This window comes from Dendrobates tinctorius, unplaced genomic scaffold (assembly GCF_039654945.1).
Source record: "Dendrobates tinctorius isolate UK_male_01 unplaced genomic scaffold, ASM3965494v1 ptg000084l, whole genome shotgun sequence".
Lineage (NCBI taxonomy): Eukaryota > Metazoa > Chordata > Amphibia > Anura > Dendrobatidae > Dendrobates > Dendrobates tinctorius.
Window position 1 is genome coordinate 15,710,742 of NW_027361752.1, and position 16,000 is coordinate 15,726,741.

General features: G+C 42.6%; 1 protein-coding gene across 2 annotated transcripts in view; it reads left to right on the forward strand.

Moving 5' to 3' along the window:
* Window positions 1-16,000, forward strand: part of GBE1 (1,4-alpha-glucan branching enzyme 1) — a 237,574-nt gene that overhangs the window by 174,939 nt on the left and 46,635 nt on the right. For both annotated transcript variants that reach the window (XM_073584450.1, XM_073584449.1), the window contains exon 13: window positions 9,954-10,125. In XM_073584450.1, coding sequence (XP_073440551.1) covers window positions 9,954-10,125 — 172 coding nt within the window. The remainder of the gene's footprint in view (window positions 1-9,953; window positions 10,126-16,000) is intronic.

Genomic DNA, 16,000 nt, shown 5'->3' on the forward strand with positions numbered 1-16,000 from the left:
GGAAAGTTATGAAATGTCCTATAAATGGCTGTTCTATTCCTGATCTAAGGCTACATTCACACACAGCGTTTTTCCTGTGTTTTTTGAGGATACGTTTTTCAGCTGCAAAAGCTGATCATCTTTTTAAAAAACTGCATCACCTGAAAGGTTTTTGAGCTCATAGATAATGTTTTCAATAGCAAAAGCAGATTAGAAATCTGCTCTATCTATCCATTTATCCATATCTGTCTATCCATATCGTATCTGTACCAAAAAGAATGAAAACCGGGTAGTACACCAATATATATTCTGTTCTATCTAAATATCTTGATTATTGGATCATAAAAATGATTAAATGTCTGAGGTTCACATTGTACTACAATAAATTTTTCACTTAAATATAAGCAATATGTGTGGGAGTCGGAGTCGTGGAGTCGGAGTTGGAGTCGGAGTCGGTGTAAGGGAAATTGAGGAGTCGGAGTCGCAGGTTTGGCTTACCGACTCCACAGCCCTGCTGGTGATAACGCGTTTCTTTCTTCAGCTACAATTGTATCTTTTCCATGTTATCCTCGAGCGCTTCTTGTCTTAGACTTAGGCAAGCGGGTCTACACACCGCAATTCCCTCCCTGCTCCAGAGGATCCAGTATGGATTCGGTCGTTTACTTCGTCATACAGATTGACCTGCCTTTCGTCAGCCTAGTTGTCTTTGGGTGTCAATTTAATCTACCTAGAGCCAACCTTCCTTACACATGGACGTTCCTTGCTCGACTAATCTCTTTTCTAAGTCCAGCTGGACTAGTTTTCCATATCCATCCTCATCCCTGTAGGCTGGGTTATCTTTCTTTGATCTCAGTCTGCAAGGTCATCCAGTAGTCTTCGTTCTACCGGCTTAGTTGAGCAATCAGTTGTCTCTCCATAGCCATCCTAAGCCATCATCGTGGCGATGGGATCCAGGGTATCCCCAGGTTCCATTCAGTACGTTTTCAGTGTTCGACTCTTTAGCAGGTTCTCAGTGCCCTGCTCTCAAGTCTTGCCATTTTCTCAAAGAACGGATTTCAGCCGTTTCCAAACAAGGGGACGCCTCAGTATATCGCTTTTCTCACGAGCGTTTTGCAAACTAGACTACTTCTGCGACTATTAACCCTCCGGTTCCAAGTCTTCTTCTACGGTCTTTCCTCTCTCAGAAGTGCATCCCTCAGGGATACCAATGGCGAATTCACACAGTAGTTGCCAAGGTCAACCTTCAAACCACCCGCCGCTATATCGTGACCTGCCTTAGTCTCAACCTGTGTTGCAAGGTTCTATAGACAAGTGGCCTAGCTTGCTCATCAGAGCATTCTTCCTGGAGGCCGATCGGAAGATATGACCGGCTTCACTGTCCAAAAGATTTTTCTTGCATAGGGACCTTGGTTTTCGCCTAATCGTTCCCATCTAGGGGTCCATTTGGCTTTCAGTTTCACACCAACTTCTGTTCCTTCCGGGTGGCTCCAACAGGCCATTATTGACAGGGTCACCGGAAGGACAAGCGCTCTCCTTCCTCAGGCTGCACCCTGTCGTTCTTCAGCGCAATTTCCTCAGCGTGCCTTTTCCGGATCTAGGATTGAGTTCATCCTTGTTTTTCTCAGGAAGAAAATTTTTCTTCGTTCAGCATTTGCCTCCTGTGAATCGTATGTTTTTTTCCATGAAGCTCTTATCCAGGTTCTGATTTCTTCAGGGCTTTGGCGATTTCTGCTTTGCAACGGACGGGTTCATTTTCCTTTCAGTTGGTAGCCTTCCCTTTTCAGGCTCTCCACCACTCCTAGGGTCTCACAGACTCTGTACCAGCTGTGGTGCTCTTCCTGTGGATCAGTGGTCCACTCTCCATCATTCTGGATTCCATTTCTTTCGTCCGCATCAGATTTTCCTTTGTGGCGCTCTCTCATCAGGCTACTTGGCCACAGCAACGGTACTTATCAAGTTCAGGCTTGAAGTATAGAGGTCCTCTGGCCTCCAGGTCAGCATTGGATCGCGGAATCTTCTGGTCGACATTAGTAGGGTTGCTGTCTCAGGAAGGACTGCGTTCTTTTCAGTACGACGCACCCTGCCCAGGCAGTGGGTGTCCTCCCAGCGGTACTCTTTGGGCCTTCGTCTGACACCTCTGCAGTGCGATATGTCCTCCACAGGTCCATAAGCTTTTTCACAACCCATGCCTAGCTTCGGCAAGTGCCGGTCGGGGTAAAGAAGACCTTGCAGGTGATGAGGGTGACTCCCTCGTCCTGATGGAGTTATTTGCTGTTCCCTCCCCTTGAGGACTGCTTTGGGACGTCACATGGTTTCTGTGTCCCCCAATAAGGCGATAGAGAAAACAGGATTTTTAGTTGCTTACCGTAAAATCTGTTTCTCTGAGCCTTCATTGGGGGACACAGCACCCTCCCAAGTTGAACAGCTCGGTTTACTGTATAATATTGTTAGTGTGGATTTCTGTTTTCTGTGGTTTTTATCTCATTTACAGATTGCTTCTCCTACTGCTTTCTCACTAACTGATCATCCTACTTCCTGTCGGTGGGGTGTACACTGCGGAGGAGGAGCTAACTTTTTTCTGCATAGTGTCAGCCTCCTAGTGGCAGCAGCATACACCCATGGTTTCTTTGTCCCCCAATGAAGTCTCAGAGAAACAGATTTTACGGTAAGCAACTAAAAATCCTGTTTTTGCAACACCACCTTTGTAAACTGCATATATTATTGGTTAGATCTTAGACCTCATGAGGCTGGTGTACTTATCGAGTTAAATTTTCATAAAAGATAACTCATTTTGTCTACCCACATACCCTGATTGACAGCTCCTCAGTGTTGCTTTTCACTGCTGATAGGATCTCAAAAAGCTAAGAACAACCTGGAGCCATCAGTCACGCTCTCGTGATCTATCCTAAGGATAGGTTTTCAATAGAGATGGGCGGACTCCTGGATGTTCGGGTCTCACAGTGCAGAGGCGAGTTCACCGCAGTTCTCCGGGAGAATTTCACTGCTGTGAATTTGAACTGTGGTGAACTCGCTTTTGCATTGAGACTTTCTCACAGTGCTAGCGGGGATTTCACCTAGGTCACCGTAGTTCAGCCTGGCTGAGAACGCAGCTGCTATTTTCAGGCTGAGGGGGTCAATATCCTTGGCCCCTTACCAGCCTGAGAATACCAGCCCCTAGTAGCCTGCTTTAGCTTGGCTGGTTGTCTGGGGGGACCCAATGCCGTTTTTTGTAATTATTTAAATAATTAGCACATATGGCGTGGGGACCCCTCTGTTCTTTATTACCTGACTTACTGACAGCTGAGGGTTACAGCCCCCAGCTGTGAGTTTTGCCATGCTAGTTATCAAAAATACAGGGGGGAACCCAAGCTGTTTTTTATTGTTTTTCAATTATTTACAGCACAGGTGCAGGCTGATGAATACTCCCATCAGCTGCTCCTGCTCACTGTTCTTAGCAGCTGCAGGCATTGGCTGATCGGAGCAGTAGTCCCATCAGCCAACACCATTGACCGGAGGTAAACTTCATATCTCCGATAATAGCTGCGGGCTCACGCTTTCATGTGACATCGTAGGAACTGGGGCTGTCTGACCGGCGTTGATGATTTTACTGTCGAATAGAAGCATCGTTTGACAAACACCCGGTGTTCGGGGGGGCCGAATCCAAACAGTAACATGGACTTCCTGGTGAAGTACGTGTTCGACGACAAAACTAAAAAAAGAACAGCTGCGAATTTAAGATTTTTTCCAGATTATTTAAAAAATATTAAATATTTTTTTATTTAATAAAGTTAATAATCAGCTTCCATATAATGTGAATTCCAGGGTACATTATGAATTTTTAAATTGGGAGCATGCTCTTTTTTTATGTACAGGGGGTACTTTTTTGCCTTCTGAAAACCGATATTTGGCCTAGGTGGAATTTTAAGCCAGGTAAAAAGGCGCTCCCTGAGACGAAGCCATGTACCGTAAATGACGGGAGTAATCTGGTTTTGTAGCTCCTCTAATAAGAGACTGTCAGTGTCTGACCCTATAATCAGCCTTGCCACATATCTTACAATTTTTAGTCCAACCGCTGTCATTTAAAAAAAATAAATAAAAGTTCAGATGTTTCCCTTTTCCTGATAGATAACTCAGATGTACACAAAGGTCTCATAAAAGCTAACAATTTATGAAATATACTTACAAAAGATTTTTTTTTTAAATACAAAAGACATATATAAATATGAAAGCATAATGTTCCTAAAAGTGGCACCAGTATCATGTCCAAAGTAAGAGATGTAAAGTAACACTACAGATTCCAAATAGGGCAAAGGACCCATCAATGTAATAATTCAAGCCAAACAAGTGTCATGACTGGTACTAAATAATTTATTGAAAAAATGCATGAGGTAAGTACTTACACAAAAGTTGGTATGTCAGTGAAAGGGGGTCTAGTACATGCGTCCTGGTCCACCTGCCCCAACGCACGTTTCACCCAGATGCTTCGTAATGTGTGAAATCAATGCCTATATTGCCCTTTATATATATCTTTAAACCGTGACCACATTTTTAATTTGCTGCATTATAAAATCCCCTATTATTCTTTCTTAGTTTAGACCTAATCGAAATGTCTGTTGTTTTGCTTTAATCCCAGGGATGTTTCGTTTAATGGGAGTCTGAAACACAGCATATTCAGGTGCTGGCTCTGCATCTTCAATAGCCACCGCCAAATTTCATCTGTGCCCACTTCTTCAACAGCCACCGCCATAGTCCCTCTGCTTATATCACCAGCGTGTTCCCCCAAGCAAGTTGACATCAGGGGTATTGATAGAAGCAGAGTGAGAGACAGCAGTGCTGATGACAATTCATTTGATGGCAGTGATAGAAACCATGTGGCAGTGCTGGTGTCACTTACCTTGCTTCTGTCACTGCACCCTGATCATGGGTTGTTTGAGGATAGTATTAGCAGCGCCGCCTATCATTTTCTGCGGGGCTGGTAATCTCGGGCATGCGCAGTAGTTATCTGCGGCTCTCATGCCCAAGATTCCCACCCCCGCAGTGTGAATAAATCATAAGCGACTGCGGGGCGGGATCTGTGACCGCGCGATATGAAGGCCAGGATGTGATCTGAGAGCACGGGCACGTCGGGCAGCGCTAATTGCGCATGCCGACGAAACTATAGTACAGCGCAGGCGCCAGCATTTCAAAAGAACACTGAGGAGGCGGCGCCAAATATGAAATGACTGATGGATGCAAGGCGTCTGTCAGAGGGTGAAAGACCTGCCCCCTCGATTATGTCCGCAGTGGAAGGGACGCTAAGTAAAAGAGCCAACTTGACAGAATGCAGCATTAGTGCTGCACAAGGTGGCTCTCTTAAAAACGCCTGGAGGAGGTGACAGGTTCCCTTTAAGCATTTTTTTAATTTCTGTGTTCTTGGCGATCTAAATGCTCAAATGGGGTATGTATTTGTAAAGCAAGTGTATATTATGTTCCCAGTCATCCCCATATGTAACCGTCCTTGGCTGTACTTCAGGTATCCAAGTCCTTGAATGAAGTTTTTGAATTAAATGCATTTTCTATCTGGAAATTTTTGGATATTGTCCAATTATTAATATCGTACATTGTTCCCTTCTATCTGCCAGCTAATATTTGGCGCTGTGCTAATTACAGGAGCTTGTGGCTTTGCGACAATGACAATGTGCAGAGTGTAGAAGTAAAACTTTTATAATTATCAAACTGCATAATGAGCCATGTAAGCTGCGTTCTCGCCTCCCCTAATGAATGAACAATTACTAACAGAAAGTTATGTACAACTTTGTTTATTACTACACCACATGCATATTTAATAAGGGATGAACTTGCATAAAGGCTAAAACAGGCCCAAATGAAAAGTAAACTTCCCTGAAATAAAATTATGATGCAATTTTAGGTTCTCTATCTAATGTCACAAGGTTCTTTGGGTTAAATTATTTGACAATAATGAATATTTCCATAGCACTAATGATGGTAAAGACTCCAATGAGGCCACATCATGGTGTATATTATAGGTTAAAGGGAATCTGTCAGTAGGATCCACCATCCTAAGCCGTCTATATGGACATGCTGGCCATAGAAAGGTGAATAAAATGATAACGATATCTGTGCCCCGATGTTTTCTTCCAGAGAAATCCACATTTTTAATTTTATTATGTTAATGAGCTGTGTTAGATCTCATGGAGGATGTACCTCCAGAGATCATTATAAACGAAAGGGGGTTTTACCAGTGTGAGAGATGTAATGATTGACAGTTGGCTTTCTTTATCTACATGTCTCACACTGGTAACACCCCCCTTCATTTAAAATAAGCTCTTGAGGCAGATTCTCAGGGAGATCCATGTCCGGCCAATAGATCTTAACAGCCTATTTACATATTAAGAAAAATGTGGATTTCTCTGGAATAAAGCGGCAGAATGCAGATATCAAGGTATCATTTTATTCAGCTTTCTATGACCTGCATGTCCATATAGACTGCTTAGGATGGTTGATCCCACTGACAGATTCTCTTTAAATGCACAGAGACTTGATTAGTCAGACAAGAGCTCACACTTAGGCTAGGTTCACATTAACGTTTGAGTGCGCAGCGTATCATCCGCAAACGCATGCAAAATGCATGTTTATGCAGCGTTTTTTATGCGCATCATCTTGCACATGACGGGGGAAAAAAATGCGTATGCATGCGTTTGTATGAACCTTTGCATGCCTTTGCGTTGTTTATGCGCATGCGCTCGATGGGACACCAGACAAAAATGGGCGTATTTCATGGATTTCTATATGTATTTTGAATAACACATGCGTACGCATGTCCTTGCGTACCAATGCGTTCCCATAGACAGCAATGCGTTTTTTAACGCACCCAATCGCATATGCCTGCCTGCGCATATTTGACGGATTTTTGATGCCTCAAAAAATGCAACGTGATCCGTTCTCCACGCCTCGCCGCACACCGCGAAATGACGCATGCGTACGCAAAAGCATGCAAACACATGTCCCTGCGTATACCATGTTAAATATATGTTCGCATGACTTATGTGGATCTATGTGGATAAAACGCTGCGCGCACAGATGCAAATGGGAAACCAGCCTTGGTTGGACAACCCTTTTTAAAGGATGTTTCAACACTTTCAGGAAAGTGTGCCCCAAATTGTGTAAAATGCCTAAAATGGTTAGCACAGCAGGTCCTCACCCTCCCGGACAGTGGCTCATGCACTGAGCAGCTGAGCCCAGCCATTGGCTAGACCAGTGATGCCTGCTTTTGATGCGACGTCACGGCTGCAGCCAAAACACTGACGCCAGGGCAGCACTGGACCCAGGCAGGGTGAGTACCTGTTCTAAGTACATTTAAATACACCTTCCCACCTGCTTGTTTCCCTTCTATCTCCATCCCCCTCTTCTTTGACCACTTTGGCGGGTGGGAAGCTGCAGTTTAAATGTTTGGCCAGCTGTACCTGGTTTGAACAGTCATTCTAGGCTGACAGAGCCCCTTTAAAATCATGTATACACGTGACTATGTTGCAAGAAGAATAAGTCATGAGTCTTAAATGAAATGGAGAAAAAAATTAAAAATACAATTAAAATTCCTCCCGCAGGAAGACATTTAATCCCTGTTTATTATGGGTTTAGTGTGCAGTTCTCATTAGTGATTGAGCCTTCCTTGTATAAGTGTGTGTACAGTTAGCCACTGATTTGGACTCTGCCCCCTTGACTGCTAAGCCCAAAGTGATCGATCATTTCAAAAAAATACAAGTTACGGTATCCTGACTTTTTTCTAATTTTTCAATCTTCTCACCTCCTTCTCTATAACATGTTGATGACAGGTCAGACTCCATGTTACTATTTCCCATTTTCTTTAGATAATTGGTCAGGTTGTAAAAAATTCTTCTTTAACCCCGTCCTTACCGATGGCGGTGAGCCCACCTCAAAACAGCTGACATGTGCCCACAATAGGCATGAGGGGAATCGCCGTCCGCCTGCACCTATTAACTAGTTAAATTCCACTGTCAAAGCTGACAGCGGGCATTTAAATAGCATTTCCGGCTGCCGGGCTGGAAATGAGCTCATTGTCGACCCCGTCACGTGATCGGGGGTCGGCGTCACGTTGCCTGGACAACCACAGGTCTCATAGAGACCTCTATGGTTGTTCCAGGCAGATGGCTTTCAGCGCCGCCTGGTGGTCGGCGCTCAAAGCACAGCAGTAAATCTGCTACATATGGGCGATCTGCTCATCGCCCATATGTAGCAGAGCCAATTGGGTTGTGCAGGCTATTGAAGCATGCCAAAAGTAAAAAAAAAAAAAAAATTTAAAAATAAAAAAAAAATAGAAAAAACCTAAAAGTTCATATCACCCCGCTTTCGCCCCAATCAAAATAAAACAATAAAAAATCCCACATACACATTAGGTATCGCCACGTTCAGAATCACCCGATCTATCAATAAAATAAAAGCACTTACCCGATAGCTAAACGGCGTAGTGAGAAAAAAATTCAAAACGCCAGAATTACGTTTTTTGGTCTCCGCGACATTGCATTAAAATGCAATAACGGGTGATCAAAAGAACGTATTGCACAAAAGTGGTATCATTAAAAACGTCAGCCCGGCACGGAAAAAATAAGCCCTCACCCGACCCCAGATCACGAAAAATGGAGACGCTACGGATCTCAGAAAATTGCGCAATTTTTTTTTTTTTTTTTTTTTTTTTTTTTTAAGCAAACTTTGGAATTTTTTTTCACCACTTAGATAAAAGAGAACATAGACATTTTTGGTGCCTATGGACTCGTAATGACCTGGAGAATCATAATGGCAGGTCAGATTTAGCATCTAGTGAACCGAGCAAAAAAGCCAAACAATAAACAAGTGTGGGATTGCACTTTTTTTTGCAATTTCACCACACTTGGAATTTTTTTCCTGTTTTCGAGTACACGACATGGTAAAACCAATGGTGTCGCTTAGGCTGGTTTCACATTAGCGCTTTTTAAGCGCACGCACGGCCGGGGGTAGCTCCGCCCCCGAGCCGGCTCTCTACCCGGCGTGCCCGCCCCTTGCTTGTAGCGCCGCCTACTAGCGGACAGCGGCGCCTGCGATCGGCGCACCCTATCTTTAGCATAGGGTGCGCAGATCGTGCGCAGGCCGTGCGCTAATTGCGCTTTGACCTGCGCTGCGCACTTTTGACGGTGCGCCATGCGCGCCAAAATCCGAAAAGTTCGATTTTGGCGCGCACCGTCAAAAGTGCGCAGCGCAGGTCAAAGCGCAACTAGCGCACGGCCTGCGCACGATCTGTGCACCCTATGCTAAAGATAGGGTGCGCCGATCGCAGGCGCCGCTGTCCGCTAGTAGGCGGCGCTACAAGCAAGGGGCGGGCATGCCGGGCAGAGAGCCGGCTCGGGGGTGGAGCTCCCCCCGGCCGTGCGTGCGCTTAAAAAGCGCTAATGTGAAACCAGCCTTAAAAGTACAACTCGTCCTGCAAAAAATAAGCCCTCACATGGCCATATAGACGGAAAAATAAAGTTATGGCTCTGGAAAAAAGGGAAGTGAAAAACGAAAACTCTAAAAAAAAAAAAAAAAAAAAATCCGGGAGTGAAGGGGTTAAAGAGGATCTTTAATGATCCAGCTGGCGAAACCCACAATCATGTTTTTATAACCCATTAAGCATTGGGTAACTCCTGCAGGAAAATGCAGTATTTCTGTGCCCATTGAAGTTATTAAATGACTTAATGGCCCAAAACTGCTTTCTTCATCAGTCTTGGTGAGTTTTCGCTTGTATGAAGTCCACATACCCTACAAAGGCATGTAGACAAGGGTTGTCCAGTATGGACATAAATTTATTTCATATGAGATCGATAATTAGCGACACTGTTTAGGTGAAATGCAGCACCCAAAATAAATCTTAATCTTTTAGATGTTCAGATATCTTTGTTTTTTGTGCCCATGTATTAATACATTTTTCTACGTTGAATTCCTAGGCACTAGTTGGAGATAAAACTTTGGCCTTCTGGTTAATGGATGCCGAGATGTACTCAAACATGAGTGTGATGTCTCCGTTAACGCCAGTTATTGACCGTGGCATTCAGCTTCATAAAATGATCCGCCTGATAACACATGCCCTTGGAGGAGAAGGATACCTCAATTTTATCGGTAGGTGAAGAAGGTACAGTGGGTACGGAGAAGTTTTCAGACCCATTTAAATTTTTCACTCTTTGTTTCATTGCAGCCATTTGGTAAATTCAAAAAAGTTCTTTTTTTTTCTCATTAATGTACACTCTGCTCCCCATCTTGACTGAAAAAAAACAAATGTAGAAATTTTTGCACATTTATTAAAAAAGAAAAACTGAACTATCACATGGTCATAAGTATTCAGACCCTCAGTATTGAGTAGAAGCACCCTTTTGAGCTAGTACAGCCATGAGTCTTCTTTGGAAGATTCCCAAGTGAAAAATGTAGAGGGGTCTGAATACTTTCCGTACCCACTGTATGTGGAGGGATTTAAGTTATTGCTGTTAATTCCAAAGTACTAAGGACTAGGCTGAACACTACTCCTAAAAATTCTGTCTTTAGACCGATTTATTGAAGACCCGGAGATAGGAACAAATAGATCTATCATGTTGCACCCAAAATCAAGATAATCACCCCAAGGCTAATGTGGTTCCTGTCAATTTAACTCTTTAGGCTTTTACAGGTGTCGTATAGTTAAGGCCTACTTAGTCAAGCTGATAATTGGCCCATGCAAACAAACATGGATGCAATCACTTGACGAATGAGCCAAATGCTTGTTCGCTGGTTCACTTGGATCACTTATTCCAAGATAGAAATTGTTAATGGCATATCACTCTGTTAACAGGGAATATGTTAATATCGGGACATAGCGATTGTATTAATATTCTGTTCCCATTAGTAGAGTTGAGCGACTTTGGTCGGATCGGGTTTCGTGAAACCCGAATGAAACAAAATAAGTTTCAGATGAAACTTGTCCGACTAGAGCAAAACAAAGTCGGAGTTTCGTCCGAAACCCGACCCCAATGCAAGTCAATGGGAAATAAAAGTCGGACGAAACTCCGACTTTTTTTGCTCTAGTCGGACGAGTTTCATCTGAAACTTATTTTGTTTCATTCGGGTTTCACGAAACCCGATCCGACCAAAGTCGCTCAACTCTACCCATTAGTTTTTGACCATCAGTGTAGGCAGGCCAGGAAACAAGCATCTGTCGAATTTTATAAATGGGACTTTATGCTTTTTCTGAATCTCTCACAAGGAGATACTATACTATAGAGATACTATAGAGGCAGCACCAGCAGGCCGGTCCATCCTTTAGTGTGGAGAGAACCAGCCAATAACTGGCCTCAACAGAAGGACGAAGTGTGACATTTGAGCAATAGAAAGGGTGTGGTGGACAAATACTAACAAACTTCTGTCATAGGTCGAAGATAAAAAAAAAAAAAAAAAACCCATGATGGGGGACCCAGTTTTTTTTTTTTTGCCATGGACTCCCTTTTCTTGCACGTGCATCACCGGTCTGTGGAGTGTAACATGTAGGCTACTTCATCGATGGCATTGACCAGTCACATTCTTGGAGGGGTACCATTAATTGTGAGACTCTTGTGAAGTGCAGAATGTGTATTTTAAGAGGGTCGGTCATGGTGTAACCTAAGGAGTGTTCGTAACGATCTGTTGAAATTCCCACGATCAGTAGCAATTAAAACATTTGCATAGCAAATAAGTAATATAATACATTCAATTTTTCTTTCTTTCTTAAATACTATTAGATGTTGTTGGTATTTTGCCAGCACAAGGAACATGACAAATCCATTTTGACACTAGAACACTAAGGCCGAGCTAGAAAATACAAAGCATGCTGTATTTAAAATAGCAGAGCAAGGCTTTCCACATTTGTAAAATGAAACCATACAGAATTTCCATTTTGTCATTATTTATATGGAAAGACTGACCTTGAGATGTAGGACACAAGTACCTAATGTTATTGAAGTTGTTTTATTGCTGATGCTGAGCCCATAGCCACATGCATTTATTTTTAGGCTGTTACGACTGCTAATTTCTCAACATTTTTTTTTCCATTTTCATATGCATTGTCCCTTGTCGTTGTCAAACAATTTGAATGTTAACTTTTTGTTTTGAAAAAAGGTACATTGTACACAAGTGGAAATTCTTATAAAGCTGACTGTACTAAGGAGTGGAACCCCTTATAGCTTACCAGCTCATGCACCCAGACGCACTGCTGAATGTGTGCTGCCTCAGGCCTGTGTCCGGCATGGCATCCGGTTGCAATGGTGATCACGCGGATGACATCAGGTCCTCCCTTTGATCAGGTGCAGCGCCGTCCGCCTGTGTCGGCCTTGGGGGCGCAACATCACATCTGAAGTGTGCCGATTGGTGTTTCCTACCCTGATCTTACACGCCTACCTGATTCTGTGAACAATTTCTTGCTCTCCCATTGGCTGACAGCCTGTGAAGGTTCTTTTAGTTTATGCCATGAGAAATAATGTCTGATTTCCCCCTGTTGGTTTAGAGCTTGGGAAGGTCCTTCTCCAGTATATGTGGCTGGGATTACCACTTCATGAGCGAAGGGCTTTGCACACCACCTATCTATTTTTCATTGATTGTACGCACTATATATGGAGCTTAATTTTTAAATTAGCCATGCCTCCTGACAAAGCCTAGTGGCGAAACGCGCATCGAGGTGCAGAGCAGTCCGGTGGAGTTCCGGATATCTGTCCTTTTATATAGGAACCATGGCCTCATATATTATTTAAGGCTATTTAGCCACTCAATAGCTCCTGCTCAACCTACCTCTATGAACTGTCTACTTATACTGATAATGCTATTTCTCTATATACTGATGGGGGGTTTTCTCGGTTGGTAGATTTGGCCTACCTATAATTTATTGAGTTTTAATGAAAGTCTATGATTTAATTATTTATCTAGGTTAACTCTAAAATGGATAGAGGTTACCACATTTTAACCATCAAATGTGTACCTTCCATTTTTTTTTTATCTCACTTGGTCTTTGGGTGCCCCTATGACATCTTACAAAGCTGTGCTTGTTTCTATCTAGGTTCCTTATAATAGACCCACTATTTAGGATTTTTAAAGAGACAGAAATTCTTGCCGAGCACGACTATTTTTCCATTTTTTTTGTCTTGGTCTCCTTTTGGCTCTCACACCTTTTTGTGATATTTATAATTCTAATTATCACTTTCAATATAAGATAAAGCTTGATAATTTTTATTATATTTGCTTCTTCTGATGCTTTTCATAGTATTTATGGGTTTTATGATTATATGTAAGCACACAAATGCTATACATTATCTGATTCAATAAGACTGTTCTTTTAGGTTATATACCCATGTGTTATGAATGGGTCACCGAGGAGGATAGCAGGCCCAGGCTAAGCCACAAAAAACCAGAGAGGTTGGTAACTAAGCAGATGCAGACCCCTGATCCTGTCCACACAACTAGCAGTAGCCGTGGAGCGTACCTACGATTATCCTAGACGCCTCGGCACAGCCGGAGAGCTAACTAAGCCTAAAGCAAGAAAGGGGAAATCTAAACTGCCCCGGAGCAGACCCCAAAGGAATAGATAGCCCCCAAACACATATTGTCGGTGAGACAAGATGAAAACACAAACGCAGGCAGAAAAATAGAGTGAGCAAATGATGGGGCCCACACTGACTAGACAGGAAAGGAAAGAGACTGTCTGCAATCACGCAAAAAGTCCAACACGTCTGATGCACAAAAACACTGAAGTCGCACGACTTCGCCCCCACTATATCAGCACTCTGGTATATTCTGAAAGCAAAGCAAAAATAGACCAACATAACAGGGGACAAAATAAACTGGCACAAGCAGTAACATATAGGCGGTGATTCAGCACAGCCCCAGCCGGAGCTGGCTGACCCGCACAAAGCAGAGATAGACAAAACCAGATCAAATGCAAACAGAATAGCAAATGAATCACTTAGCTGAACCATGCAGGGAAAGAGCAGGAGACATCAGACCTCAGTAGGCACAGGAAGAAAATCACCAGCAGGGATAGAGGGAGTCGGCTGTCTGAAATCCAAATCAGAAACCCCAGATCTCCAGTAGTCTTCCTCATTATCAGGTGGAAAGCCTCTGTCAATCAGATCAGCTCCCCTACCTCCAGTAACCACCAGAGGGAAGCCAGAGAGAGAATTCACAACACCCATGCATCCTATGTCTCTGCTGTCTAGGCCGCAATTTGTCAAGGGAAATACACCAGTTTGGCTTTCCACTTCATTAGCTAACTGCATTGAACTTTTATTCAACTCTTTTCAATAGAAAATGCTCCTGTTTAGGTGGTAACTTCCATGGTCGGACTGGATGTCTCTGAGAATTGATTGCAGTTCCATTCTTGTTAAAAATGTGTATCGCTTTTGCTACAATTTGGCCCCATTACACATAGCGACGCACCAGTGATCCCGACAATGATATGACCTTGTCAGGATCGCTGGTGTGTCGCTACATGATCGCTGGTGAGCTGCCAAACAGAACTCAGCAGCGATCAGGACCAGCAACGACGCGGTTAACAAGTGTGCACATCGCTTAGTTACCCGCTGTTTACCTTAGATACCAGCGTGCTGGTGCAGGGAGCTGGTAACTAAGGTAAACAGCGGGTATCTAAGCGCCGCTCTTGTGACTCAGCAGCGATCTCGCTGTGTGTGACGGGGGCTTAATCTGACTGATAAGTAAAGCTTTGCTAATTATCTTGCAGCTTTCATCTTTCTTGAGCAAAGAATATATTTAGTTTCTCGTGTTTTTTGACGTTTCTTTTCCATGTGGTGCCGCTGGTGATCGTGTGAAATGGAAAGACACTTTATTTGCTATAGAACGTCATTTTATAGTCAACTGTCTGCTGGACACCTTTTTTAATGAATAAGTAAACATACTTGAGGTTGAATTCCTGTTAATTAGAATTTTGTAGTTGACAGACTTTCATTGGGGTGTACTCATTTTTGCAACATGGTCTAGAATGAAATTGTTAGGAAAGTTAGTTTTTTGGGTGTGCAAAATTAACAACTCTTGTTTGTGAGAATATATTGTAGTATGGTGCATACCAGAGAAAATGTGTTTTCTGAAATTTCTGTTGGTATGTGCTGAGAACTGTATATAGATGTCACATCATCCTCTATTTATAAAAGGTAATGAAATTTAACATTTTATTTTTAAATTGTAAAAATATAAAAAAAATCAATATTTATTCAATCATTACATAAATATTTAAATTTAAAAAAAATCTAAGCAATAAAAGTACACATATTTAGTATCGCCGCGTCCGTAACAACCCGACCTATAAGACTGTCCCACTAGTTAACCCCTTTAGCGAATACTATTAAAAAAAGGCAAAAAAAACCAAGTGCTTTATCATCATACCGCCAAACAAAAAGTGGAATAACACGCGGTCAAAAAGACGGATATAAATAAACATGGTACTGCTGAAAACATCTTGTCCCGCAAAAAACAAACCCCCATACAGCTCCATCACAGGAAAAATAAAAGTTATAGCTCTCAGAATAGAGCGATGCAAAAATAATTATTTTTTCAATAAAATAGTTTTTGTTGTATAAAAGCGCCAAAACATAAAAAAAATAAATGAGGTATTGCTGTAATCGCACTGACCCGAAGAATATAACCACTTTATCAATTTTACCACACGCAGAACTGTATAAATACCCCCCCAAAAGAAATTCATGAATTGCTGATTTTTGTTCATTCTGCGTCCCAAAAATCGGCTTAAAAAGCGATCAAAAAATGTCATGTGCCCGAAAATGGTACCAATAAAAACGTCAACTCGTCCCGCAAAAAACAAGCCCTCAGTGGCTGTCATACCGTGGGCGTTGCATATTCTAATCAGTGACAAACAGCTCAGTGCGGCTGTGCCTACTGGTTATCTTTATAGCGTGCATTATTCCCTAAAGATGTTTTTGTGATCTATTTTGCCTATTATCCACCTATTATACTGTACCATGGATGATCCTGA